The sequence below is a fragment of the Gobio gobio genome, assembly GCF_949357685.1.
Source record: "Gobio gobio genome assembly, chromosome: 2".
NCBI classification, from domain to species: Eukaryota; Metazoa; Chordata; class Actinopteri; order Cypriniformes; family Gobionidae; genus Gobio; species Gobio gobio.
Genome location: NC_137098.1, coordinates 106,910 through 133,640, shown reverse-complemented (window position 1 = coordinate 133,640; position 26,731 = coordinate 106,910). Strand labels below are relative to the sequence as shown.

At 42.7% G+C, this 26,731-nt stretch overlaps 1 protein-coding gene across 1 annotated transcript in view; it reads left to right on the top strand.

Annotated features, from left to right (window-relative positions):
- Positions 1–26,731, top strand: part of LOC307139441 (N-acyl-aromatic-L-amino acid amidohydrolase (carboxylate-forming) B-like) — a gene marked incomplete at both ends in the record, with an annotated part of 73,391 nt that overhangs the window by 21,402 nt on the left and 25,258 nt on the right. Inside the window, 4 exons of the mRNA XM_079838436.1 lie at positions 9,775–9,872; positions 10,011–10,231; positions 20,760–20,955; positions 21,052–21,145. Coding sequence (XP_079694562.1) covers positions 9,775–9,872; positions 10,011–10,231; positions 20,760–20,955; positions 21,052–21,145 — 609 coding nt within the window. The remainder of the gene's footprint in view (positions 1–9,774; positions 9,873–10,010; positions 10,232–20,759; positions 20,956–21,051; positions 21,146–26,731) is intronic.

The window sequence follows — 26,731 nt, the reverse complement described above, 5'->3', positions numbered from 1 at the left end:
CGCAGTGGAATGTTCATACTACTGGGATTGGCAATAAGGTTTTAAGTTCTTGGTCTACGGCTTCAGTAACTAAAACTTTTTCTCTACAAAGTGTTTGCCATGCAAACTTGCGTTATTCTCAACAGACTCCTCAGAAAATGCGACTCAAAATCTAAATGTTCGTTCACTGAACAATAAGACTGATGTACTCTATGATATCATACTGAACAATGCTCTGGATTTCTTTTCTGTGAGACATGGCACCAGCCAAATGACTTTATAAACTTAAATATGAGCGCTCCACCAGGATATGTATATACTGAGAGGCCACGTCTAAGTGGTAAAGGTGGCGGTCTTGCTGTTACAGAGCTGATATATCTATTACGGAAAGCACTATTAGTTGTGTATCATCGTTTGATTACATGGCTTTTAAAATGAACGGTGCTTCCCCAGTTCTTATTGTACTCGTATATATCCACCTCCAAAACCAAATCCTCTGTTTGAATACTCACATCTGTTAGCTCTGTTTGTCCAGCAATGATTGTGACTGGAGACATTAATATCCACGTGGATAACTCTAATAGCAATCTAACAGTTGATTTCATGGATGCATTAGACTGCTATAACATGATTCAGCATGTGAAATTCCCCACTCATAATAAAGGTCACACACTTGATCTGGTGTGCTCTGTTTAGAGTGCAGATCGGGACGCATTTTTCTGACCGAGCCCGGCCCGCGTCCGACAGGCATTAAGATATTTATGTCCGAGCACGACCCGAACCCGAATCAATTTTTTTTCTCATACTAATGACTCATGTACGTTTGTTCGTGGAAAGCCCGCTTTTATTAAGCAACTGTAGGAAGGCATTTTAAAATGATTACAGATGAGCGCATCAGCGCGCAGATGGGGAAACAAATACCAAAAACTCTACCAAATCTACCAAAAATGGCCCAAGCTAACAGAACAAAACATTAACATAACACAAATGCAGCTTATTGAAATGAAAATCACTTTTACCATTTTTCTCGAAAACTGTATGGCTACAAAACTGCAACATGGGATCTATTTACATAATCTATCCATCAAAGTTTAGGCTAATCCAGGATTTTATGCAGAAAAAGGATTGCATCAGCTGTGGATGGCTTCAAGGCTGTCCTCCTCTGCTCGATGGTCCTGCCAGCAGCGCTGAAGTTGGGCTGCCAGTCACATGTAGCCTAATATGCAATATGCACGCACATGTTGCGCGTTGTCACAGCTACATAAACAAATTTCCGCACACAGGAAGACGGATGTTAGGGTAATATTTTTAATTTATTTTAATCACAAAAACATACCTTTGCATCAAGTTAAACAGGCCCATTGGCTACCTACAATTGACGATTGTAGACGAAAATGAAGAGAGATTTTATCTTAGTTTTTATTTTATGCAAAACATTTTAGTCTTGTCCTTTTTCATCAACAATAATGCATGTTAATTTAGTCTTAGTCAGCGTTTTTGGACATTGGTTCAGTCTCGTCATCGTCTCGTCTTCGTCATGGAAAAAAAGGTCGTTGACGAACAAATTTAGACTCGTCTCGTCTGACAAAAATTACACTAGTCTACACCCCCACCAGAAGCCTTCGCTCAGCCAAGGAGCAAAGGCTTGGGATACCATCACAGAGAGGCAGAAAATCCCTCTCCAGAACATTTTCATTCAACGTTCCTGGCTGGTGGAACAATCTTCCCACCGCCATCCGAAATGCAGAATCACTGACAACATTCAAAAGACAACTAAAAAACTCACCTCTTCCACAAGCACTTAACCTAAAAAAAAAAAAAAAACTTTCTCTTCCTCTTTCTTCCCCTTTTCCCTCCCTACTCTGGCTTGTGCTACTGAGCAATGTGCACAGACTTAGTACTTCAGGCACTTTTTGCGTTTCTTCAACTCTTCATGACGGATCGCTTCCTGTACCCCCCTGTTGTAAGTCGCTTTGGATAAAAGCTTCTGCTAAATGCATAAATGTTATGTAAATGGTCACGAAAAACGCTGGCGATAAGCACGTGCGATATTCGTGTACAGGCCTTTAGCTTGCACTTGTATTAGAGAGTTAAGAGTATTTTTTTCTCACATAAGTTCTCAGCATTACAGTATCTTAGTGATGCTAAGATACTGTGCAGCACCACCTTAGATGTAATCTGTGCTATTTCATTTTCTAATTCACTGATTCTTTTCTTAATCTTTATTGTAGAGAAAGAAGAAAACTGCTGACAAAATTTTCTAATTAGTGTTTTTCCCAACTCCCACCACTGAATTAGGTTTTCATATTCACCTTTCTGAGAAACCCAAAACTCCCAAAAACATTTCAATCTTTCAATAAAGTCTTTCTCCTCTAACAACTGAACATTCAATTTTCAGTATGGACTTTTACACTGCGTCTGTGACAGAGTCAGATTACAAGAAACAAAATGATGGTCTGAAAAACAACATGGTACAATATTCGCGGCCACATTATGTCTATTATTAGTCTTTTTACAAACATAGAATCTATTCAATCTAGAGGCACTTATTCTCTCTTGTGATATTTTGATCGTCTCGGTTACGTATGGTAACCCTCGTTCCCTGAAGGAGGGAATGGAGACGTACATTGGGATCACTTCAGGGAGCCCCTATCAGCTTCGAGATATAGGGAACAGCCCAATGGGCCATTAGATTTGCATCTCGCGCTCCGCCCCGCACCATGGGTCTAAACAGGAAGCGAGAGCAGTGCACTGACGTTTTTCACTGAGGAGCCGAACTAGTGACTCGGCCATGCAGTGATGGTTCAGCAACTGTGGCAACGGGACGTATGTCTCCGTTCCCTCCTTCAGGGAACAAAGGTTACCATACGTAACCGAGATGTTCCCTTTCAGTCGGTCACGTTCGACGTACGTCGGACGTCACCGACTAATTGGGATCCCTTTGGCAAATGCCACAGTTACTACCACTTCCAGCGCCCAGCTCAGACCCCGTCTGTTCCGAGCGGGAAAACTCAGGCAGGGAGAGTCACACTGCTGTTCCGCAAGACTCACTCAGCAGACTATTGGATAACACTGGGAAAGCGTGCCCGGAGGGAAGCCACATCATGCCCGGAGGGAGTTACCATGTGGAGAATACACGTATAGACTGGCCTTGGGCAGTGCAACATACGGAACCCTTACGGAAGGAAAATATATTTACCAATATATTACTTGAAATATATTATAATATATTGTTAATATATTGATGGTACATATATACAATATATGTAATATATTGCAGTATATTGCAAAATATACAAATGATTGCCGCTTTCAATATATTGCAATATATTGGAAAATATAAATATTAAATCCCATATATGGGAATATATCGCCTAATGTATTACATGATATTTTCCAATATACTGCAATATATTTTTGTTTCGTAAGGGAAGTCCCAATTACGGCGGGGGAAACAACACCGTACTGGGACGGCAGAGGAACTCTGCTGAGGGAAAGACACTAGCTCACCGTAGGGAGCCGTACCGTGGAGAATACACATATGGGACCACCGTAGGGGTCACAACATATGGAACCCAGCCTGACACAAGTTCCACCAATGCATACGAGTGTTAGACCTGGCATCGGATGCTCCGCCACATCCGACTGTCGAGGGTTGCGGAGGACTCAACAGGGTTCGCCTTTTTTAGGGGAACTCAACTGGAGATATAAGGGCACGTATCTGTTCCATGGGGAAGGGAGTGGCGCAGCAAGCCGACACTAGAACGGGCACTTCAGGGTTGCTGACTATGGGAAGCGAGCACACAGGAAGCTACCGGTTCTACACGGAGGCTATAGAATCTAGCGAACGTGTTAGGTGTCGCCCAGCCCGCAGCTCTACAAATATCTGTCAGCGAGGCGCCACGAGCCAACGCCCAGGAAGAAGCTACACCCCTGGTGGAGTGGGCTCTTAACCCGAGCGGGCAGGGCACGTCTTGGGTTCATACGCCAAGACGATGGCATCCACTATCCAGTGGGCCATCCTCTGCTTGGAGATAGCCTTTACCTTCTGCTGTCCTCCGTAACATACGAAGATCTGCACTGAGGTTCTGAAGCTTTGCGTTCTGTCCACATATGTCCGCAGGGCACGGACGGGGCAGAGAAAAGCTAGGGCTGGGTCTGCCTCCTCTGAAGGCAGCGCTTACAGGCTCACCACCTGATCCCGGAAGGGAGTGGTGGGAACCTTGGGCACGCATCCAGGCCGGGGTCTCAGGATTACATGAGAGTTACTGGGCCCGAATTCCAGGCACAACTCGTCGACCATAAATGCCTGCAGGTCCCCTTCCCTCTTGATGGAGGCCAATGCAAGTCAAGTCAAGTCAACTTTATTTATATAGCGCTTTTAACAATGTAGATTGTTTCAAAGCAGCTTTACAGTGTTAAACAGGAAAATAATGCAGCATAATTTTATTCAGCTGTATAGCCATTCTGGAAAAATTTCAAGTATCATACAGTGACAGTGTGGGCTTTAGATCAATAATTTGATCAGTAATTTAGTTTAAATGGTTAATTTAGTTTATTATTTAGATGTATTTCGATGTTTAGTTGAAAAATTTAGTGTCCCCAACTGAGCACGCCAAGCCAGAGGCAACAGTGGCAAGGAAACCAAAACCCCATTAGGTGACCTAATGGAGAAAAATAAACCTTGGGAGAAACCAGGCTCAGTCGGGGTGCCAGTTCTCCTCTGGCCAATTAACAAACAGCGTATTATTATTATTATTCTGGCAGTTTTACAGCTCGGAGGTCATAATAGATCAGAATATTCGAGGGACCGGGGGCAACATGCTGGAGACGGGTTTATTGAGGATGATGTTGATTAAATAATTATTAAAGTGCAATATTCGAATGATCGGAGGCAACACGCAGGAGACGGGTTTATTGAGATGCCGTGTCGATGAGGCAGTTTCAGGGGGAGTCTAATCACGGTCTCCCAGACACTTCGGGGTCCTGTGTTGGTCTTCTCTGGGCGCAGGTCCACCATCTGATCTGGATACGGCCCGGATCCAGCTGACTGCAGTAAACCTCGGGATAAAACAGAGAGACTAACATTAGCGTAGATGCCATTCTTCTGATGATGTAACGAGTACATCAGGTGTTATGGGAAGTGTTCCCGGTTCCGGCTGACCTAGTTAATGCAGCCTAACAATCATTTCATTGAAAAAGTGTTTTATGTGTATGCCACAGTAAAGAGATGTGTTTTTAGTCTAGATTTAAACTGACAGAGTGTGTCTGCTTCCCGAACAATGTTAGGAAGACTGTTCCAGAGTTTAGGTGCTAAATAGGAAAACGATCGACCGCCTGCAGTTGATTTGGATATTCTCGGTATGATCAACTGGCCAGAATTTTGAGACCGCAGTAGACGTGATGGAGTATAATATGTTAAGAGCTCGCTCAAGTATTGGGGAGCTAAACCATTTAGTGCTTTGTAAGTAATAAGTAAGATTTTAAAATTTATGCGATGTTTAATAGGCAGCCAGTGCAGTGTTGACAGAACTGGGCTAATATGGTCATACTTCCTGGTTCTAGTAAGAACTCGAGCTGCTGCGTTTTGGACCAGCTGGAGTTTATTTATTAAGCGAGCAGGGCAACCACCCAGTAGAGCATTACAATAATCTAACCTTGAGGTCATGAACGCATGAACTAACTGTTCAGCATTTTGCATTGAGAGCATGTGCCGTAATTTAGATATATTTTTAAGATGGTAGAAAGCAGTTTTACAGATGCTAGAAACGTGGCTTTCAAACGAAAGATTGGTATCAAAGAGCACACCCAGGTTCCTCACTGACGACGAGGACTTGACAGAACAGCCATCAAGTGTTAGACAGTATTCTAGGTTACTACTTGTGGAGCTTTTTTGTCCAATAATTAAAAATTCAGTTTTTTCTGAATTGAGTTGCAGGAAATTACCAGTCATCCAATGTTTTATATCAGCTATGCATTCCGTTAATCTTGTGAATTGGTAAGTTTCTTTAGGGCGTGAAGAAATATAGAGCTGAGTATCGTCAGCATAACAATGAAAACTAACGCCATGCTTCCTAATGATATCTCCCAGTGGTAGCATGTACAGGGTGAAGAGTAGCGGTCCTAGCACTGAGCCTTGCGGTACTCCATACTGAACTTGCGATCGGTGTGACATATCTTCATTTACTACTACAAACTGATAACGGTCGCATAGGTATGATTTAAACCATGATAATGCAATTCCACTAATACCTACATAATTTTCGAGTCTATTCAAAAGAATGTTGTGGTCGATAGTATCAAATGCAGCGCTAAGATCGAGTAACACTAATAGAGAGATACAGCCACGATCGGATGATAAGAGCAAATCATTTGTAACTCTGACGAGAGCAGTCTCAGTGCTATGATACGGTCTAAATCCTGACTGGAAATCCTCACAGATACCATTTCTTTCTAAAAAGGAACATAATTGTGAAGACACTGCCTTTTCAAGTATTTTTGACAGAAAGGGTAGATTTGAGATTGGTCTATAATTGACTAAATCTGTAGGATCAAGTTGCGGTTTTTTAATAAGTGGTTTAATAATTGCCAACTTAAAAGTTTTCGGTACATATCCTAATGACAAAGATGAATTAATGATATTAAGAAGAGGATCTATGACCTCTGGTAGCATCTCTTTTAATAGCCTAGTTGGTATAGGGTCGAGCATACATGTTGTCGATTTTGATGATTTAACGAGTTTAGCCAATTCTTCTTCTCCTATAGCAGTGAATGAGTGTAATTTTTCCTCAGTGACACTACAATGCTCTGTCTGATGTGATGCTGTATTAGACGGCTGCATGGTTAAAAATTTTTTCCTAATATTATCAATCTTACATGTGAAGAAGTTCATAAAGTCATTACTGCTGTGCTGTTTACAATCATCAGAAGTTGAAGCTTTATTTTTGGTTAATTTAGCCACTGTATCGAATAAATACCTTGGGTTGTGTTTGTTTTCTTCCAAGAGAGTTGAGAAATAAGCAGATCTAGCAGTTTTTACAGCCTTTCTGTATGTGATCATGTGCTCTTTCCACGAATTACGAAATACCTCTAATTTTGTTTTCTTCCAGCTGCGCTCCATTTTTCTGGCTGCTGTTTTAAGGGCCCGGGTGTGCTCGTTGTACCACGGCGTTGGACTATTTTCTTTAATCTTCTTTAAGCGCAGAGGAGCAACTGTGTCTAAAGTACTGCAAAAGAGAGAGTCAATAGTTTCTGTTGCAACATCGAGTTCTTCTATACTATCTGGGATGCTGAGCAGATGATACTGATGAGGGAGATTATTTAAAAAGCAATCTTTAGTAGCGGCAGTGATTGTCCTGCCATTTTTAAAGCGAGGGGGCGGCTTTGCAACCTTAGCTAAATTAAGTATACATGATACTAAGTAATGATCTGAGATGTCATCGCTCTGCTGCAGAATTTCAACGGTATCAACATTTATTCCATGTGACAATATTAGGTCTAAAGTATGATTATGGCGATGAGTGGCTCCTGACACGTGTTGCCTAACTCCAATAGAGTTTAGTGTGTCTTTAAATGCTAATCCCAATACGTCTTTTCCGTTGTCAACATGGATATTAAAATCACCAACAATTAGTACTTTATCTACGGCCAGTACTAACTCTGATAGAAAATCAGCAAATTCTTTGATAAAGTCTGTATTATGCCCAGTTGGCCTGTATACAGTAGCTAACACAAATGTTGAACGGGTTTTATCATGTACACTACATAGCGTTACATAAAGCACCAAAACTTCGAAGGAATTATATTTGAAACTAGACTTCTGAGTAATACTGAAGATATTATTATAAATTACAGCAACCCCTCCCCCTTTACCTTTCAGACGCGGCTCATGTTTATAACAATAATCTTGGGGGGTGGACTCATTTAAGGTAATGTAGTCGTCAGGTTTTAGCCAGGTTTCTGTCAAACAGAGCACATCTAGATTATTATCTGTAATAATATCATTAACAATAAGCGCTTTTGGGGAAAGGGATCTAATATTCAGCAACCCAAGCTTTATCAATTGTTCATCTGTATTATATATTTTGTTTATTTGTTGGACGTCAATTAAATTTTTACTGTTGAATGGTTTTGATGTTTTTTTGTATTTACTAATTCGGGGAACAGACACAGTCTCTATATGATAATATCTAGGTGAAAGAGTCTCTATGTGCTGGGATTTATCTGACTCCGGTAACGTGAGACAGCTAGCAGACGGTCGGTTTAGCCAGTTTGTCTGCTTCCTGACCTGGGCCCTAGTGAGTCAAGGTTTAGCTCTAAGACTATGTGCCAGATTACTAGATAGAAGAGCGGCACCACCCCAAGAGGGATGGATGCCATTCTTCTTCAACAGGTCAGGTCTGCCCCAAAAACTTTTCCAATTGTCTATGAACCCTATGTTATTTTGCAGACACCACTTAGACAACCAGCCATTGAGTGATGATAGTCTGCTAACTATCTCATCACTCCTTTTTTTTTTTTTTTTTTTTCAATGCAGTCAGGAGTACTGTCTTCAGAGACAGAACTTTTAACTCAGCCGACTGCAAAGGCTCAAAGGGTGATTGTGAAGGGCACGCGGTGTGTCAGCACTGGAGTGAAGGAGGCCTGGGATTATCACGTTCTGGGTGCCCGTGCCCTGAGCAGGGAAACACGAGGAGTAGAAGACATGTAATGACATGTAATGTAGCTGTACAGTAGATACAGAAATATCTTCAGTGATATACTTTATGTAATTGTTTACTCATTCCCATTACATGTATTCTTTATAGAATCCAAATACTCCAATAGATTTTGCTGTATTTTGGTTTAAATGTATTCTCTGTAATATTTACAGTATTTACAGTATTTCAGTTTTCAGATACGTTTTTTTTTTTTTTTTAATGTCATGGAATCAGTACAAAATGCATGCAAGCATTTCTTATTCTGGATCCAATTCTATGTAAAAGGGCAAATTTGAGACAGCCTATATAGAAAGACAACAAAAGGCACTGGCAATGACAAGCCCTGGTGCACTGATTCACAGTTCTGTATTTTGTATTTTGTTGTCCATTGTGTAATGATTGACGAGCTCATATACTTGTTTGTAAATTGTGTTTTTTGAAGGCAAAATTTGCTTTTGTTGCATATTTTAAATGTTTTGGCGCAGTTAGAGCCTTTGCAAACATATGTGTCATTTTGACCATGAGTGCCACTGTTTAGGCCTGTGTGTTAACCGTTTTGAAAATGTGGAGTTTGAGTTGACAGCTGCATCAAAGCAATCCAGAAAAACTGTAATTGTATAGCCTACTCAGACAGATGTTGTGTTAACTGCGTTAAGAGTTTAGGAAATTGTTAAAAGTATTGAAAAAATTGTCATAGCGATTGTAAAAAAATCTCTAATTCCATAAAGTATGGATAAAAGGAAAAAAAATTGAAGATCAATCAATCAACTCTCACACTCCTCACCACACCAAACACACGCATGCCTGAGAGAGAGAGAGAGAGAGAGAGAGAGAGAGAGAGAATGAGAGAGAGAGAGAGAGAGAGAGAGAGAGAGAGAGAGAGAGAGAGAGAGAGAGAGAGAGAGAGAGAGAGAGAGAGAGAGAGAGAGAGAGAGAGAGAGAGAGAGAGAGAGAGAGAGAGAGAGAGAGAGAGAGAGAGAGAGAGAATGAGAGAGGCACAGAGAGAGAGTTGCTGAGTCAGATGAACTCAGTGAAGCAGCGGCGGGACAGACCGAGGCTCTGAGATCATGAGTGTGTTTCATTGTGTTTCTCTCAGAGCACAGCTGCAGTGCAGGGTCACAGTTCAAAGGTCAAGAGTCAGTCAGAAGAGCCGCCCTGATGCAGATGGACAGAAACAGTCATCTCTGGAGTAACGTAAGTAACGTCTGAACATCATTACATTAATGCAGCTTTGTGTGGATAATGCTCATAGCTGGAGGGATATAAATCTAGATTTCTGTTGTAAGTGAATAGAACATTTGCAAATGGTTTGATAACTGGTTGAATTATCAGGTGGTTGCTCTGCCGCCGGTATTGCGTGTGGCGGTGTGCGGCGGTACCCATGGCAACGAGCTGTCAGGTGTCTACCTGGTGAGAGAGAGGCTGAAGAGGAGGGAGGATGGGACAGATGCGGTTTCCGTGGTAACACTCATGTCGAACCCACGTGCCGTGCAGCTGTGCGTCCGTTACGTGGAGACAGACCTGAACCGCTGCTTCACGCAGGCCGCGCTCAGGTGAGACGGTGAGAGAACCACCACAGCGTTCCTGCAGAACTACTGTCACTAACATGATCAAACGTAAATATGAAGTACATTCACGAGTTCACACTTACATATAATTTATAGAGAGTAATTCAATGCGTATTTGGCGTGCTGTCCGGAGGGAGGGCTTCAAGCTCAGAATTAGGCCCGAACCCAGAGTACCCCCCCGTATATGTAAGTGGTTTTAGAGTTAAAATGTGTTGTTGAAGGGGTGGTGGAAGGGTTGCTGAGAACTGTCAACAAACGGAGGTAGGACTGCTGCGTGTATATATCCCTCTATTGTTGATTAGCTGAGTGCTTTCCACCTGTGTCAATTATCTGAACATGCTTCTCCCGAACCTTGTTAATAAAACATCATTTATTTGTGACAATAAATCACAGATTTGACAAGCCAAACTTGTTCAAAATTGTTGAAAATTAAACATTTTGGCAGGGCAAGTAAAAATGTGATTAGAGAACTCCAACTCAAAGTTAAATAGAACAAAATAGGCAGACAGGCAGAGCAACACACACTTAAGGTGAACATGACCGAACAGAGAATGAGTGTGAGGGTTCAACTTATGTAGCAAACACAAACGAGACTAATTCATTTCACACAGCTGAAAACCAATCACACAAATGAGGAGCGGGAAAACTGAACAAATGAACGATTTTCCAAATGGGTCTTAGAATTGTAAGGAACGGTTCCAGTTGTGTTTCCACTTGAGCCTGGTACGGCATGATTACAAACTGTTCTTGGCCCGGATTCTCAGTGCGGTTAATGTGCCGAATCGTGCTGGTAGAATGTAGTGACATTGCCACTCAGGATAGGTCACTCGTCTGTTGCCTACCAGTGTCTCTGTAGCTGGTTATAACCCTACCGAATCAGCACGGAATTGAGCGGTTAGGCAATGAGAACCGTTCAGCCCGAAAGAGGAAAAGCGGCTCAAGTGACAAATGAAAACAAACTGAAAGTCCATCAAAATAGATACTAACAGAACATTACAGTAACATCACCTCGAACAGCATAACAGCAACCTCGAGGCGTAGCAGAACGATGGCAGATGGCGGGATGGAGGGGGTTTAGGAGGAGAACAAGGATGTGGCGAAGGGATGGTGAGATGTGGGTGATGACAATGATCCCCTGGTGGCAATGATGGCAATAGTCTGCTGACACAGCGGGAGAGGGAGGGAGGGCAGCTGACGACCCGTAAGTCCATGGCGGAAGTGGTGTGACAACTGACCAAGGTGAAGCCGGCAGGACGAGGGTCTCCGGTGGAGCCGAAGGTGCGAGGAGCCACGGCACAGACGGAAAGCCGATGGAATCAAGTGATTGCTGGCACTGGAGACCAAGGTGGTTCTGTGGCGATGAACATTGAAGGCGGAGCCAGAGTACCCGAGGGCTGGAGGACTGGCTGAGCTTTGTGGTGATAACAGAAACAGAAATCTTGACGAATTAGCGAAGATGAAGGTACCAGGTGGGATAAGTGGGAATCACTAGCTCCTCACTGAAGTATATCAGCCAGTCCTCGTTGTCCATCTTCACTACTCACTACTCTGGTCCTTTCTCGTCCTTCACTGTCGTTGAACCTCTTTTTATCCCAGAACCCACTGCGGTTCATTCTCGTGTTACGCAGCACGTTTGAGCTTCAGCAAGAGGTTTGTTCTCATGTATTCAGCAGGTTCGGTTGAGCTTCTGTTTATGTTCGCTAATTTGTATGAGAATAAAAGCCTCAATTCAATCTGTTCATCATATAAAGCGATTGAGTCTCTTCAGAACATTTTGGACTAAACCGCTCAATTCATAAGGGCTAATTGTGCGATTTATTTATGAACTTTTTGAAGCATCAACGTTTCTGTTGTGTAGCTGTCAGTGGAGGGAGTGGGTCTCCCAGATTTCATCCAAAAGATTTTCATTTGCGTTCGGGAGATGAACGAAAGTCTTACGGGTTTGGAATGAGATGAGGGTGAGGAATCAATGACAGAATTTACATTTTTGTGTGAACTAACCCTAATCTAATCAAAGCTTATGGTTTAAGATCAAAACAGAGAGAGATAGTGAAACTGAGACTTGAGCAAGTGAATCTCTCTGTAGCAGAACAGAAGAGTCTCGACACTGTGATCCGCAGAACACCAGCCAGGGCAACGACAGACCTCACAGATGAACTTCCATAGTACGATGCATAGCTAGTCACGACTGTTCCCCGAAACCGCACTGTTGCAAATTAGTCGCTCATTGGTTAATGATATCATGCAGGTTGTGGAGTAATAACTGCTTTTAATTCATCCATTTCAGATTGAATCAATGCTAGATTTGTTGCTATGAATTACGGATATGGCATCTGAGGAGTAATTCTCATTTTTCAGTTATTTTGCTTTATTTCCAGATTCAATCTTAGGCTATATTACAGTTTTTTTTATTCGCTTTGGTACCATTTTCACAAGTAAGGTGTACATTTTCAAAACATCATAGTACAAAAATCCAAACTGATCACACTTGTAAGTCATTCTTTCAAAACCCCAAAACGCTTTCATTCAGTTGCACATATTTTCAGTCCACATAATCATTGTTTCAAACACAAGATTATTGTAATATGTAATGAGAACATTTGGTTTAATCACCAAAACACAACAGTGTGATCTTCTTTCAATTCAGTACTTTAAACAATCAGGTCATCCAACAGCAAACAATGCAAGATACATGTTTCAAATCTCCCTCATTGCTGAATTATCTACAGTATCTACAGTAACACAGACTATATATGCCTCAATAGAAAACACACTTGCATTACCTAACTTATGTAATTGAATCCATAATGTTTGTAATAGTATTCAGTGTGTTATCAAAAAGGTGTGATAAAGTTATGGCACAGCCATGAGGTTCTGTGCTATAACAGAGTTTGCTGCCAGTAAATGTTCTCACTGTATATGACTGAATCTACTGTAGTTGAGCTTTGTCTCTACCATGGTCATCTGTTTACAGTATCACATGGCATACATACTGTAATGTAAAATTCTATATTTGATACGATCTGTCTCCAGTCTTCTGATTTCTGATCAGTCTGATGTTACACCATCATTGACTATTTCCACTCCCTTATACTCTATCATACTCTATTCACAAATTGCAAATATTTCTGTCCCACTCTCCATAGACATTATGATTTTTATATTGGTCATACCCTACACATCAAAGAAACATTTCTGCATTTTTACATTTAAACATTTAAAAACATTTACATTTAAAAAAAAAAAAAAAAACTAATTCTCTATGATTTATAAGCTTGACCAAAAAAATGTCCCTGCAAGGACAAGAATTTAGGACATTGCCGTCTTTTTGTCCCCATAATGTAGAGTTTACCAGGCCACAAACACACACCTTATAATCAAAGATAAATCGCAAAACATTTAAAAATAATTCATTTCACATGGTTATCCATTTCGGAAATTGCAAACAAAGTAGAAACTATGTCTATATAATCAATATGTATAGAAATCTATTGGTGTACCAAATGATGCATTGATTAACCATTAAGATCAGTTGGATTAAATAAAAGACAAATATATTAAACTGAACGAGAAGAGATGCAAATCAAAAGTTTAATAGTAAGAGCTTTTTGAAAGGCAGTTTCTGTGAATGAAACATTTATAAAGATGAAACACTTATTTTGTGTAGTGAAAATGTTACTTTGTGGTTTTGTGTATTGTACTAACACAATTGAAAATATGCTGAAATGTTTGAAAAAAGTGCACTTTTGATGATCTGTTGTGATGTTAGCACTATGAGTTTCGAAAATGTACACCTTGCTTGTGAAAATAGTACCAAAGCGAATAAAAAAAACTGCTCGGGTTATGTATATAACCCTTGTTCCCTGAGAAGGGGAACGAGCACTGCATCGGGACGACGCTTTGGGGGTGCTCCCTTAGCATCAGCGAATCTGAAACCAGAATGCCAACTAGGCCAATCCGATTGGCGTGCGTGATGACGTCATTGTGACGGCATACCCGGAAGTATAAAAGGGGAGCTGGAACGTAATGGCGGTAGTAATTGCTCTGAAGCATGCGCTCCAGGCGCGCCGAGGTGTGGCGTCGGGATGCAGTGCTCGTTCCCCTTCTCAGGGAACAAGGGTTATATACATAACCCGAGCAGTTCCCTTTCGAGGGAACTCGCACTGCATCGGGACGACGCTTTGGGGAACGAGTACCCACTAGGCCACACCGAAGGGTAGCGCCTGCCCTAGTGTGAAGCCGGAAACCGGGCACAGCTAGGACTGGAGCACCCTAGCACCAGGCGTCGTAGGGAGATCCAGGCTATAAAACCTGATAAAAGTGTGTGGGGTAGCCCACCCGGCCGTCTCGCAGATATCCTGCAAGGGGACCCCAGAAAGAAGGGCCACCGAAGAGGCCATGCCTCTGGTGGAATGAGCCCTCACGGCCACAGGTGAAGGCAAACTGCGCACCTGATAGGCCATGGTAATCGCCTGGACAATCCAATTACTGATTGTCTGAGTAGACGCAGGCAATCCCTTCTTAGGTGAGCCAAAACACACCAAAAGTTGTTGTGATCTCCTCCACTGTGCAGACTTCGCCAAATAAACTCTGAGCGCCCTAACCGGGCAGAGTAGGTGAAGTCTCCCCTCTTCCGCCGTCACATGAGGCGGAGGATGAAATGCCTGCAGGACCAATGACCTGACCACCCTTGATGGCACCTTAGGCACGTAGCCCGGCCTAGGGTGTAAGATGGCTTTTACTCCTCCCGGGGCAAACTCCAGGCAGGTCGGCGTTACCGCCAAGGCCTGGAGATCTCCCACTCTCCTGAGAGAGGTAATGGCAAGGAGAAAAGCCACCTTAAGGGTCAGATCCTTCGGTCCAGCCGACTCCAATGGTTCGAAGGGGGCCTCAGCCAATCCTTCGAGAACCACTGCCAGGTCCCAGGTTGGAACTCTGGACCGAGCCGCAGGCCTCATCCTCCGAGCCCCACGGAGGAATTGTACAACCAGCTGGTGCCTACCCAGAGGCCCATCACCCAAAGGAGTGTGGAAAGCCGCAATGGCAGCCACGTACACCTTGAGTGTGGACGGGGTAAGCCCTGCAGAGAAACGATCTTGGAGGAACTCCAGCACTGAAGCCACTGGGCAGTTAACTGGGTCCACCTCACGTTCTCTGCACCAAGTGGAAAATACATTCCACTTGAAGCTGTACAGTCTCCTCGTAGACGGAGCCCTGGAGCTGAGTAAGGTCTCTATCACGTCTGCCGATAGGCCAGCCTCTATGAACCTGGTCCCCTCAGGGGCCAGACCCACAGGTTCCAAATCTCCGGGCGGGGGTAAAATATCGTACCCGCCGCCTGAGATAGGAGATCCCTCCTCAGAGGAATCTCCCACGGCTGACCTGCTAGCAGAGCTATGATATCCGAGAACCAAACTCGAGTCGGCCAACGGGGTGCTACCAGAAGTAGACTGACCCCCTGTCGACGGACCCTTTCCAGGACTCCCGGGAGCAGAGCAATCGGGGGAAATGCGTACAGACGCAGCCTCGGCCACGTCTGCACCATGGCATCCAGCCCCAGCGGAGCTGGATGCGTGAGGGAAAACCACAGTGGACAGTGGGACGTCTCTCGAGACGCAAACAGATCCACTTCCACTGGGCCGAACCTCTTGCATATGGCCTCCACCACCTCTGGGTGGAGTCGCCACTCCCCGGGCCTCAGCCCCTGCCTCGACAGGATGTCTGCTCCCTGATTTTGGACCCCCGGGACATACATTGCCCTGATGGACAACAGTTTCCCTTGGGTCCACAGGAGGACTCGGCGTGCTATCCTGTACAGAAAGCGTGACCTCAGTCCCCCCTGGCGGTTGATGTACGCTACGACAGACGTATTGTCTGTCCGTACCAGGACATGCTGGCCGCGGAGGTGCGGGAGAAAGCTCCTGAGAGCTTTGTAGACCGCCATCATCTCCAGGCAATTTATGTGCCAGGAGGAATGACGGCCCTCCCATGGGCCCCTCGCAAAGCGGCCGTCCATGACCGCGCCCCAGCCAGTGAGGGAGGCGTCTGTTGAAACGGATTTCCGGCAACAGGACGCTCCCAACACTGGCCCTTGGGACAGAAACCAAGGTTTCTTCCATATGACTAGGGAACGAAGGCCACTGCGCGTTACCCTGATCATACAGAATGGATTTCCCCTCAAGGAAAGCCACCTGGTTTACTTCCATATCAGGACATGGTGGCTGCGGAGGTCCGGGAAAAAGCTCCTCAGAGCTTTGTAGACCGCCAGCATTTCCAGGCAGTAGATGTGCCAGGAGAAATGCCTGGTCTCCCACAGACCTCTCGCAAAGCGGCCGCCATGACCACGTCCCAGCCAGTGAGGGAGGCGTCTGTTGAAACGGATTCCCGGCAACAGAACGCTCCCAACACTGGCCCTTGGGACAGAAACCAAGGTTTCTTCCATATGACTAGGGAACGAAGGCCACTGCGCGTTACCCTGATCATACAGAATGGATTTCCCCTCAAGGAAAGCCACCTGGTTTACTTCCCATAACCACGTCCCAGCCAGTGAGGGAGGCGTCTGTTGAAACGGATTCCCGGCAACAGAACGCTCCCAACACTGGCCCCTGGGACAGAAACCAAGGTTTCTTCCATATGACTAGGGAACGAAGGCATCTGCGCGTTACCCTGATCATACAGAATGGTTTTCCCCCAGAGGAAAACCCCTTGATTCCCAGCTACCACTGTAAGGGTCTCATGCAGCAGGCCAAGAGATATTCTGTTGGACGCAGCCGCAATGAGCCCCAGCAGACCTTAAACTGCTTCACAGTGATGCTGTGGCCTAGCTTCATTTTAGAGACCAGGCCGCCTGGAAGAACCCGATATTGGTACGCTTTGCCCCAAAAAGCGAACCTCCGGAACTTCCTGTGACACAGAAGGATGGATACAGGGAAGTATGCGTCCTCTTCAGACCCATCGTGACAGACCAGTCCTCAGACTGGATCTGAATCACAATGGAGGAAATGCTAAGCATCTTGAATCTGAATCTCCTCAGAGAACGATTCAAGTACCTCCGGTCTAAAGTTGGATGCAACTCGCCATCCCTCTTAGGAACTATGAAGTACTGGCTGTAGAACCCGGACTCCCTGTCTGGCGGAGGAGCACATTCTGTGGCCTCCTTACCAACAGGGAGTGAACTTCCTGTTCCATTACCCGAACCTGCCCAGGGACCACTGCCGTCCAGACCACCCCACTGAACTTCAGGGGAAGGTAACCGGACTGCAGTCTGTATGCCCCTTCCTACAGTCGCAGGCCCCAAGCTGATATATTCGGAGGCATAACCATGCGCCGAGATAATCTGCTAAGGGAACCAGCCTCTCGAGGCCGGTCTTGGGTGTCAACCGAGCCTCCTCCCCGACCCCCTGAAGCGGCTTACCGGCAGGGCGAAATCGAGGAAGATTTTCGGTGTGCGTACGCGTTTGCTGGACCACCGCAAGTCTTGCTAGAGGCGGCTGGTGCAGCACGCGTGCACGGGGAAACGATGTGGCCCGAAGCGTACTAGACGGCGGGAACACAGCGTCGATTCCCGAAAACTCCACAGGGGAGGCGACCTCGATCGCTCCTACCCGGGAGAGGGGGCTGGCCAGCAGGGGGCCTCATCTAAGGGAGCAGCTCAACAGGGCCACAACCCTAGAGCGGACACTGCGATTAGCAATTGCCTGAAACTGATGTGTCCCGCAGGCCACAAGGCGGCGAGAACGACATCAACTTCAGGAGGGCTCCATCTTAGATGAATATCCAGTTCACAAGTTAAACACGCTTGGGTGACAGAATTTAAAGTATCCAACTTATCAAAGTCGGATAACATGACACTCAATTCCTCGGAATTAAATGCCATCATAATCACCAAACCCGTGCAACCTGATCTGAATAACAGGCTGAATAAAAAATATATCTAACTCCTCAAAGTCAGATAATATTTTAATTTAATTCCTCAGAATTAAATGCAGCCACAATAAGGTGAAACATAGTCTGAATGATAGGCTGAATATCTAACTCCTCAAAGTTAGATTATATTTAATTTTAATTCCTTAAAATTAAATGTAGCCGTAATTAATCAGACGACACTGTTTTATTGTATTTATACGGACTCATAGACCCCGCGTTGCCTCAGCAACGTGGTTCAAGCCGTCATAATACAATTGGCTTTCATCCCTCGAGAAAAAAAGCCAAACAGTGTCACACAATACAGTGAAACATGGTCTGAAATGACTGAATATCTAACTCCTCAGAGTCAGATAATATCTCATTTAAATCCTCAGACTTAAATGCAGCCATATCAGACAAATACTGATTTATTTTACTATACGGACTCGTCCGTTAAGCCAACCAGTATCTCATGCACACCGATCGCGTGTGTTCACATTAATTGCAGACCCATAACCTGCGCGCTGCCTTTTTTTTTCTTTTTTCCCAGCAATCGCGTGGATGGAATCTTGCATATTTAAGAAGTGCTTATGACTTTGACTGCCTCGATGCTGAGTACGTCTAATTCCTCAGAATCAGACCTCTCACACATCGCGTCCTCCGCCCCGGGGGAAGAAGCCGCAGCGCGGGCTTCCACACGGGGAAGGAGAACATCTGAACTGTCAGACAAAGACTGGGAAAATGCCTCAGCAGTCCCAGTCCCGCTGACAGTCCATCCGTGAGCCCCATGACCAGCCTCGCCGCACCGCCTCGGCGGATGCGGGACCGATCCACGGGGCTCACGCCGAGAGCGGAGCACTCTGAGCGTCAGCTTTCATAATGCTCACAAGCGGCTCCCTCAAGAGCCGCTCGAGCATGCTGAACGCCCAGGCAGTACACACACAGCAGGTGTGTATCCGAGCCCGACATGTAGCGAGGGCAAGGATGCACACACTGCTTGAACTCTCTCACTTTTTCACACTTCATTTCAATCACACACTTTCACTGACATACAACAGTAAATAGACAGACAGTTTGACAGATAGCGCTTGCTGAAGAGCAATAACTACCGCCATTACGTTCCAGCTCCCCTTTTATACTTCCGGGTATGCCGTCACAATGACGTCATCACGCACGCCAATCGGATTGGCCTAGTTGGCATTCTGGTTTCAGATTCGCTGATGCTAAGGGAGCACCCCCAAAGCGTCGTCCCGATGCAGTGCGAGTTCCCTCGAAAGGGAACTGTAGTTCCACTGAACTCTAAGGTCACACACTAGCCACCGTGTCTGCTGAGGACATGCCCTACGTGGAACATTACCCAAAACATAATGATTCTTTTGTATGGATATATGCATATCGATAACATTTCATGCATAATGTTTTAATCCCCTTGTATCATTACATTTTCCGTTACACACCCCAATACTTGAGCGAGCTCTTAACACATTATACTCCATCATGTCTACTGCGCTCTCTAAACTCTGGCCAGTTGATCATACCGAGAATATCCAAATCAACTGCAGCTCGATCCTTTTCCTATTTAGCACCTAAACTCTGGAACAGTCTACCTAGCATTGTTCAGGAAGCAGACACACTCTGTCAGTTTAAATCTAGACTAAAAACACATCTCTTTACTGTGGCATACACATAAAACACTTTTTCAATGAAATGATTGTTAGGCTGCATTAACTAGGTCAGCCGGAACCGGGAACACTTCCCATAACACCTGATGTACTCGTGACATCATCAGAAGAATGGCATCTACGCTAATGTTAGTCTCTCTGTTTATCCCGAGGTTTACTAACATAAGTTGTAAGAATAATAATCATATGCTGTTTGTTAATTGGCCAGAGGAGAACTGCCCCCCCGACTGAGCCTGGTTTCTCCAAGGTTTATTTTCCTCCATTCTGCTCCTGATGGGGTTTTGGTTCTTGCCACTGTTTCCTCTGGCTTGGCTTGCTCAGTTGGGGACACTAAATGTTCAACTAAATATCCAAATAAATCTAACTAGTAAACTAAATTAACCATATAAACTAAATTACTGATCTCACTGTATGATGTCACTGTATGATAATTATAAAATTAACTGATGACATCACCGTTTTCTCCAGAGTGGCTGTACAGCTGAATACGATTCTGTTGCATTATTTTCCTGTTTAACACTGTGAAGCTGCTGTGAGACAATCTGCATTGACCTCTGAGGTGTCCATCACTGGCCTTGTCTTTGATAGATCTGAGTCCGGTGTGAGACTCTCTTAGTTTGAGCAGATGACGGGCTTTGATCACCTGCATATGCCAGATTAGATATGCTGTGTATTTCTACTCTACAGTGTTAACTGTTTCTGCATCTCTGCGGTTTTAATCTCACTCTAATTTAAGAGTCAGAGCCAGTGAGTCAAATATATATTTGTGGCTGTGTTCTGACCTGCCGTATGTGTGTGTGTGTGTGTGTGTGTGTGTGTGTGTGTGTGTGTGTGTGTGTGTGTGTGTGTGTGTGTGTGTGTGTGTGTGTGTGTGTGTGTGTGTGTGTGTGTGTGTGTGTGTGTGTGTGTGTGTGTGTGTGTCTCAGCGCACCCGTCTCAGAGGACTCGCCGTACGAGATGATCCGCTCTCAGGAGCTCAACGCTCTTCTGGGCCCTAAAGGAAGCGGGCAGGCGGTCGATCTGCTGTGTGACCTGCACAACACCACCGCAAACACAGGGCTGTGTCTCATCACACACTCCGACCGCGACTGGATCTGCCTGCACATCTGCAAACACCTGCAGGCATGGATGAACACGCACGCACTGCTCATACACAGTACATATTTGGTGATGAAATGTATTTCTGTCCAGCGTCTGAGAGTATTTGTGTGTTTTCAGAGAGAAATGGCCTCCACTCCTGTTAGATGCGTTCACTTTGACCTTCCTCTGGATGAGGCCTATTCCCTGGATTCAGTGGGGAAGCACGGCTTCGGTGAGTTCATCATTCTCTCATCCATTCGTCTGGCTTCACACATACTGACAGAAACTAGTGCAGGAGTGCACTTTTATGATGGACGGATGCACTTTTATGATGGATAGATGCACTTTTATGATGGATAGATGCACTTTTATGATGGATAGATGCACTTTTATGATGGATAGATGCACTTTTATGATGGATAGATGCACTTTTATGATGGACGGATGCACTTTTATGATGGACGGATGCACTTTTATGATGGACAGATGCACTTTTATGATGGATAGATGCACTTTTATGATGGACGGATGCACTTTTATGATGGACGGATGCACTTTTATGATGGACGGATGCACTTTTATGATGGACAGATGCACTTTTATGATGGACAGATGCACTTTTATGATGGACGGATGCACTTTTATGATGGACAGATGCACTTTTATGATGGACAGATGCACTTTTATGATGGATAGATGCACTTTTATGATGGACAGATGCACATTTATGATGATAGATGCACTTTTATGATGATAGATGCACTTCTATGATGGACAGATGCACTTTTATGATGGATAGATGCACTATTATGATGGACGGATGCACTTTTATGATGGACAGATGCACTTTTATGATGGACGGATGCACTTTTATGATGGACGGATGCACTTTTATGATGGACAGATGCACTTTTATGATGGACAGATGCACTTTTATGATGGATAGATGCACTTTTATGATGGACGGATGCACTTTTATGATGGACAGATGCACTTTTATGATGGACAGATGCACTTTTATGATGGATAGATGCACTTTTATGATGGACAGATGCACTTTTATGATGATAGATGCACTTTTATGATGATAGATGCACTTCTATGATGGACAGATGCACTTTTATGATGATAGATGCACTTTTATGATGGACGGATGCACTTTTATGATGGACGGATGCACTTTTATGATGGACAGATGCACTTTTATGATGGACAGATGCACTTTTATGATGGATAGATGCACTTTTATGATGGACGGATGCACTTTTATGATGGACAGATGCACTTTTATGATGGACAGATGCACTTTTATGATGGATAGATGCACTTTTATGATGGACAGATGCACTTTTATGATGATAGATGCACTTTTATGATGATAGATGCACTTCTATGATGGACAGATGCACTTTTATGATGGACAGATGCACTATTATGATGATAGATGCACTTTTATGATGGACAGATGCACTATTATGATGATAGATGTACTTTTATGATGGACAGATGCACTTTTATGATGGATAGATGCACTTTTATGATGGATAGATGTACTTTTATGATGGACAGATGCACTTTTATGATGATAGATGCACTTTTATGATGATAGATGCACTTCTATGATGGACAGATGCACTTTTATGATGGACAGATGCACTATTATGATGATAGATGCACTTTTATGATGGAAAGATGCACTTTTATGATGGACAGATGCACTTTTATGATGGATAGATGTACTTTTATGATGGACAGATGCACTTTTATGATGGATAAATGCACTTTTATGATGATAGATGCACTTTTATGATGATAGATGCACTTTTATGATGATAGATGCACTTTTATGATGATAGATGCACTTCTATGATGGATAGATGTACTTCTATGATGGACAGATGCACTTTTATGATGGATAGATGTACTTTTATGATGGACAGATGCACTATTATGATGATAGATGCACTTTTATGATGATAGATGCACTTTTATGATGGATAGATGCACTTTTATGATGGACAGATGCACTTTTATGATGATAGATGCACTTCTATGATGATAGATGCACTTTTATGATGGATAGATGCACTTTTATGATGATAGATGCACTTTTATGATGGATAGATGCACTTTTATGATGGACAGATGCACTTTTATGATGATAGATGCACTTCTATGATGATAGATGCACTTTTATGATGGACAGATGCACTTTTATGATGGACAGATGCACTTCTATGATGGACAGATGCACTTTTATGATGGACAGATGCACTTTTATGATGGACAGATGCACTTTTATGATGGACAGCTGCACTTCTAAGATGGATGGATGCACTTTTATGATGGATAGATGCACTTTTATGATGGATAGATGCACTTTTATGATGGACAGATGCACTTTTATGATGGACACATGCACTTTTATGATGGACAGATGCACTTCTAAGATGGATGGATGCACTTTTATGATGGATAGATGCACTTTTATGATGGATAGATACACTTTTATGATGGACAGCTGCACTTTTATGATGGACAGATGCACTTCTATGATGGATGGATGCACTTTTATGATGGATAGATGCACTTTTATGATGGATAGATGCACTTTTATGATGGACAGATGCACTTTAATGATGGATAGATGCACTTTTATGATGGACGGATGCACTTTTATGATGGACAGATGCACTTTTATGATGGACAGATGCACTTTTATGATGGATAGATGCACTTTTATGATGGACAGATGCACTTTTATGATGATAGATGCACTTTTATGATGATAGATGCACTTTTATGATGGACGGATGCACTTTTATGATGGACAGATGCACTTTTATGATGGACAGATGCACTTTTATGATGGATAGATGCACTTTTATGATGGACAGATGCACTTTTATGATGATAGATGCACTTTTATGATGATAGATGCACTTCTATGATGGACAGATGCACTTTTATGATGGACAGATGCACTATTATGATGATAGATGCACTTTTATGATGGATAGATGCACTTTTATGATGGACAGATGCACTATTATGATGATAGATGTACTTTTATGATGGACAGATGCACTTTTATGATGGATAGATGCACTTTTATGATGGATAGATGTACTTTTATGATGGACAGATGCACTTTTATGATGATAGATGCACTTTTATGATGATAGATGCACTTCTATGATGGACAGATGCACTTTTATGATGGACAGATGCACTATTATGATGATAGATGCACTTTTATGATGGAAAGATGCACTTTTATGATGGACAGATGCACTTTTATGATGGATAGATGTACTTTTATGATGGACAGATGCACTTTTATGATGGATAAATGCACTTTTATGATGATAGATGCACTTTTATGATGATAGATGCACTTTTATGATGGACAGATGCACTTTTATGATGGACAGATGCACTTTTATGATGGACAGATGCACTTTTATGATGATAGATGCACTTTTATGATGATAGATGCACTTTTATGATGATAGATGCACTTCTATGATGGATAGATGTACTTCTATGATGGACAGATGCACTTTTATGATGGATAGATGTACTTTTATGATGGACAGATGCACTATTATGATGATAGATGCACTTTTATGATGATAGATGCACTTTTATGATGGATAGATGCACTTTTTTGATGGACAGATGCACTTTTATGATGATAGATGCACTTCTATGATGATAGATGCACTTTTATGATGGATAGATGCACTTTTATGATGATAGATGCACTTTTATGATGGATAGATGCACTTTTATGATGGACAGATGCACTTTTATGATGATAGATGCACTTCTATGATGATAGATGCACTTTTATGATGGACAGATGCACTTTTATGATGGACAGATGCACTTCTATGATGGACAGATGCACTTTTATGATGGACAGATGCACTTTTATGATGGACAGATGCACTTTTATGATGGACAGCTGCACTTCTAAGATGGATGGATGCACTTTTATGATGGATAGATGCACTTTTATGATGGATAGATGCACTTTTATGATGGACAGATGCACTTTTATGATGGACACATGCACTTTTATGATGGACAGATGCACTTCTAAGATGGATGGATGCACTTTTATGATGGATAGATGCACTTTTATGATGGATAGATACACTTTTATGATGGACAGCTGCACTTTTATGATGGACAGATGCACTTCTATGATGGATGGATGCACTTTTATGATGGATAGATGCACTTTTATGATGGATAGATGCACTTTTATGATGGACAGATGCACTTTAATGATGATAGATGCACTTTATGATCGATAGATGCACTTTTATGATGGATAGATAAACTTTAATGATGATAGATGCACTTTATGATCGATAGATGCACTTTTATGATGGATATATGCACTTTTATGATGGATAGATACACTTTTATGATGGATAGATGCACTTTTATGATGGATAGATGCACTTTTATGATGGATATATGCACTTTTATGATGATAGATGCACTTTATGATGGATAGATGCACTTTTATGATGGATAGATACACTTTTATGATGGATAGATGCACTTTTATGATGGATAGATGCACTTTTATGAAGGACATATGCACTTTTATGATGGATAGATGCACTATTATGATGGACAGATGCACTTTTATGATGGATAGATGCACTTTTATGATGATAGATACACTTTTATGATGGACAGATGCACTTTTATGATGGATAGATGCACTTCTATGATGGATGGATGCACTTTTATGATGGATAGATGCACTATTATGATTGACACTTTTATGATGGATAGATGCACTTTTATGATGAACAGATGCACTTTTATGATGGACAGATGCACTTTTATGATGGATAGATGCACTTTTATGATGGACAGATGCACTTTTATGATGGATAGATGCACTTTTATGATGGATAGATGCACTTTTATGATGATAGATGCACTTTTATGATGGATAGATGCACTTTTATGATGGATAGATGCACTTTTATGATGGATAGATGCACTAATATGATGATAGATGCACTTTTATGATGGACAGATGCACTTTTATGATGGACAGATGCACTTTTATGATGGACAGATGCACTTTTATGATGGACAGATGCACTATTATGATGATAGATGCACTTTTATGATGGACAGATGCACTTTTATGATGGACAGATGCACTTTTATGATGGATAGATGCACTTTTATGATGATAGATGCACTTTTATGATGATAGATGCACTTTTATGATGATAGATGCACTTCTATGATGGATAGATGTACTTCTATGATGGACAGATGCACTTTTATGATGGATAGATGTACTTTTATGATGGACAGATGCACTTTTATGATGGACAGATGCACTTTTATGATGGACAGATGCACTTTTATGATGGACAGATGCACTTTTATGATGGATAGATGCACTTTTATGATGGATAGATGCACTTTTATGATGATAGATGCACTTTTATGATGGATAGATGCACTTTTATGATGGACAGATGCACTTTTATGATGGACAGATGCACTTTTATGATGGACAGATGCACTTTTATGATGGACAGATGCACTTTTATGATGGATAGATGCACTTTTATGATGGATAGATGCACTTTTATGATGATAGATGCACTTTTATGATGGATAGATGCACTTGTATGATGGACAGATGCACTTTTATGATGATAGATGCACTTTTATGATGGATAGATGCACTTTTATGATGATAGATGCACTTTTATGATGGATAGATGCACTTTTATGATGGACAGATGCACTTTTATGATGATAGATG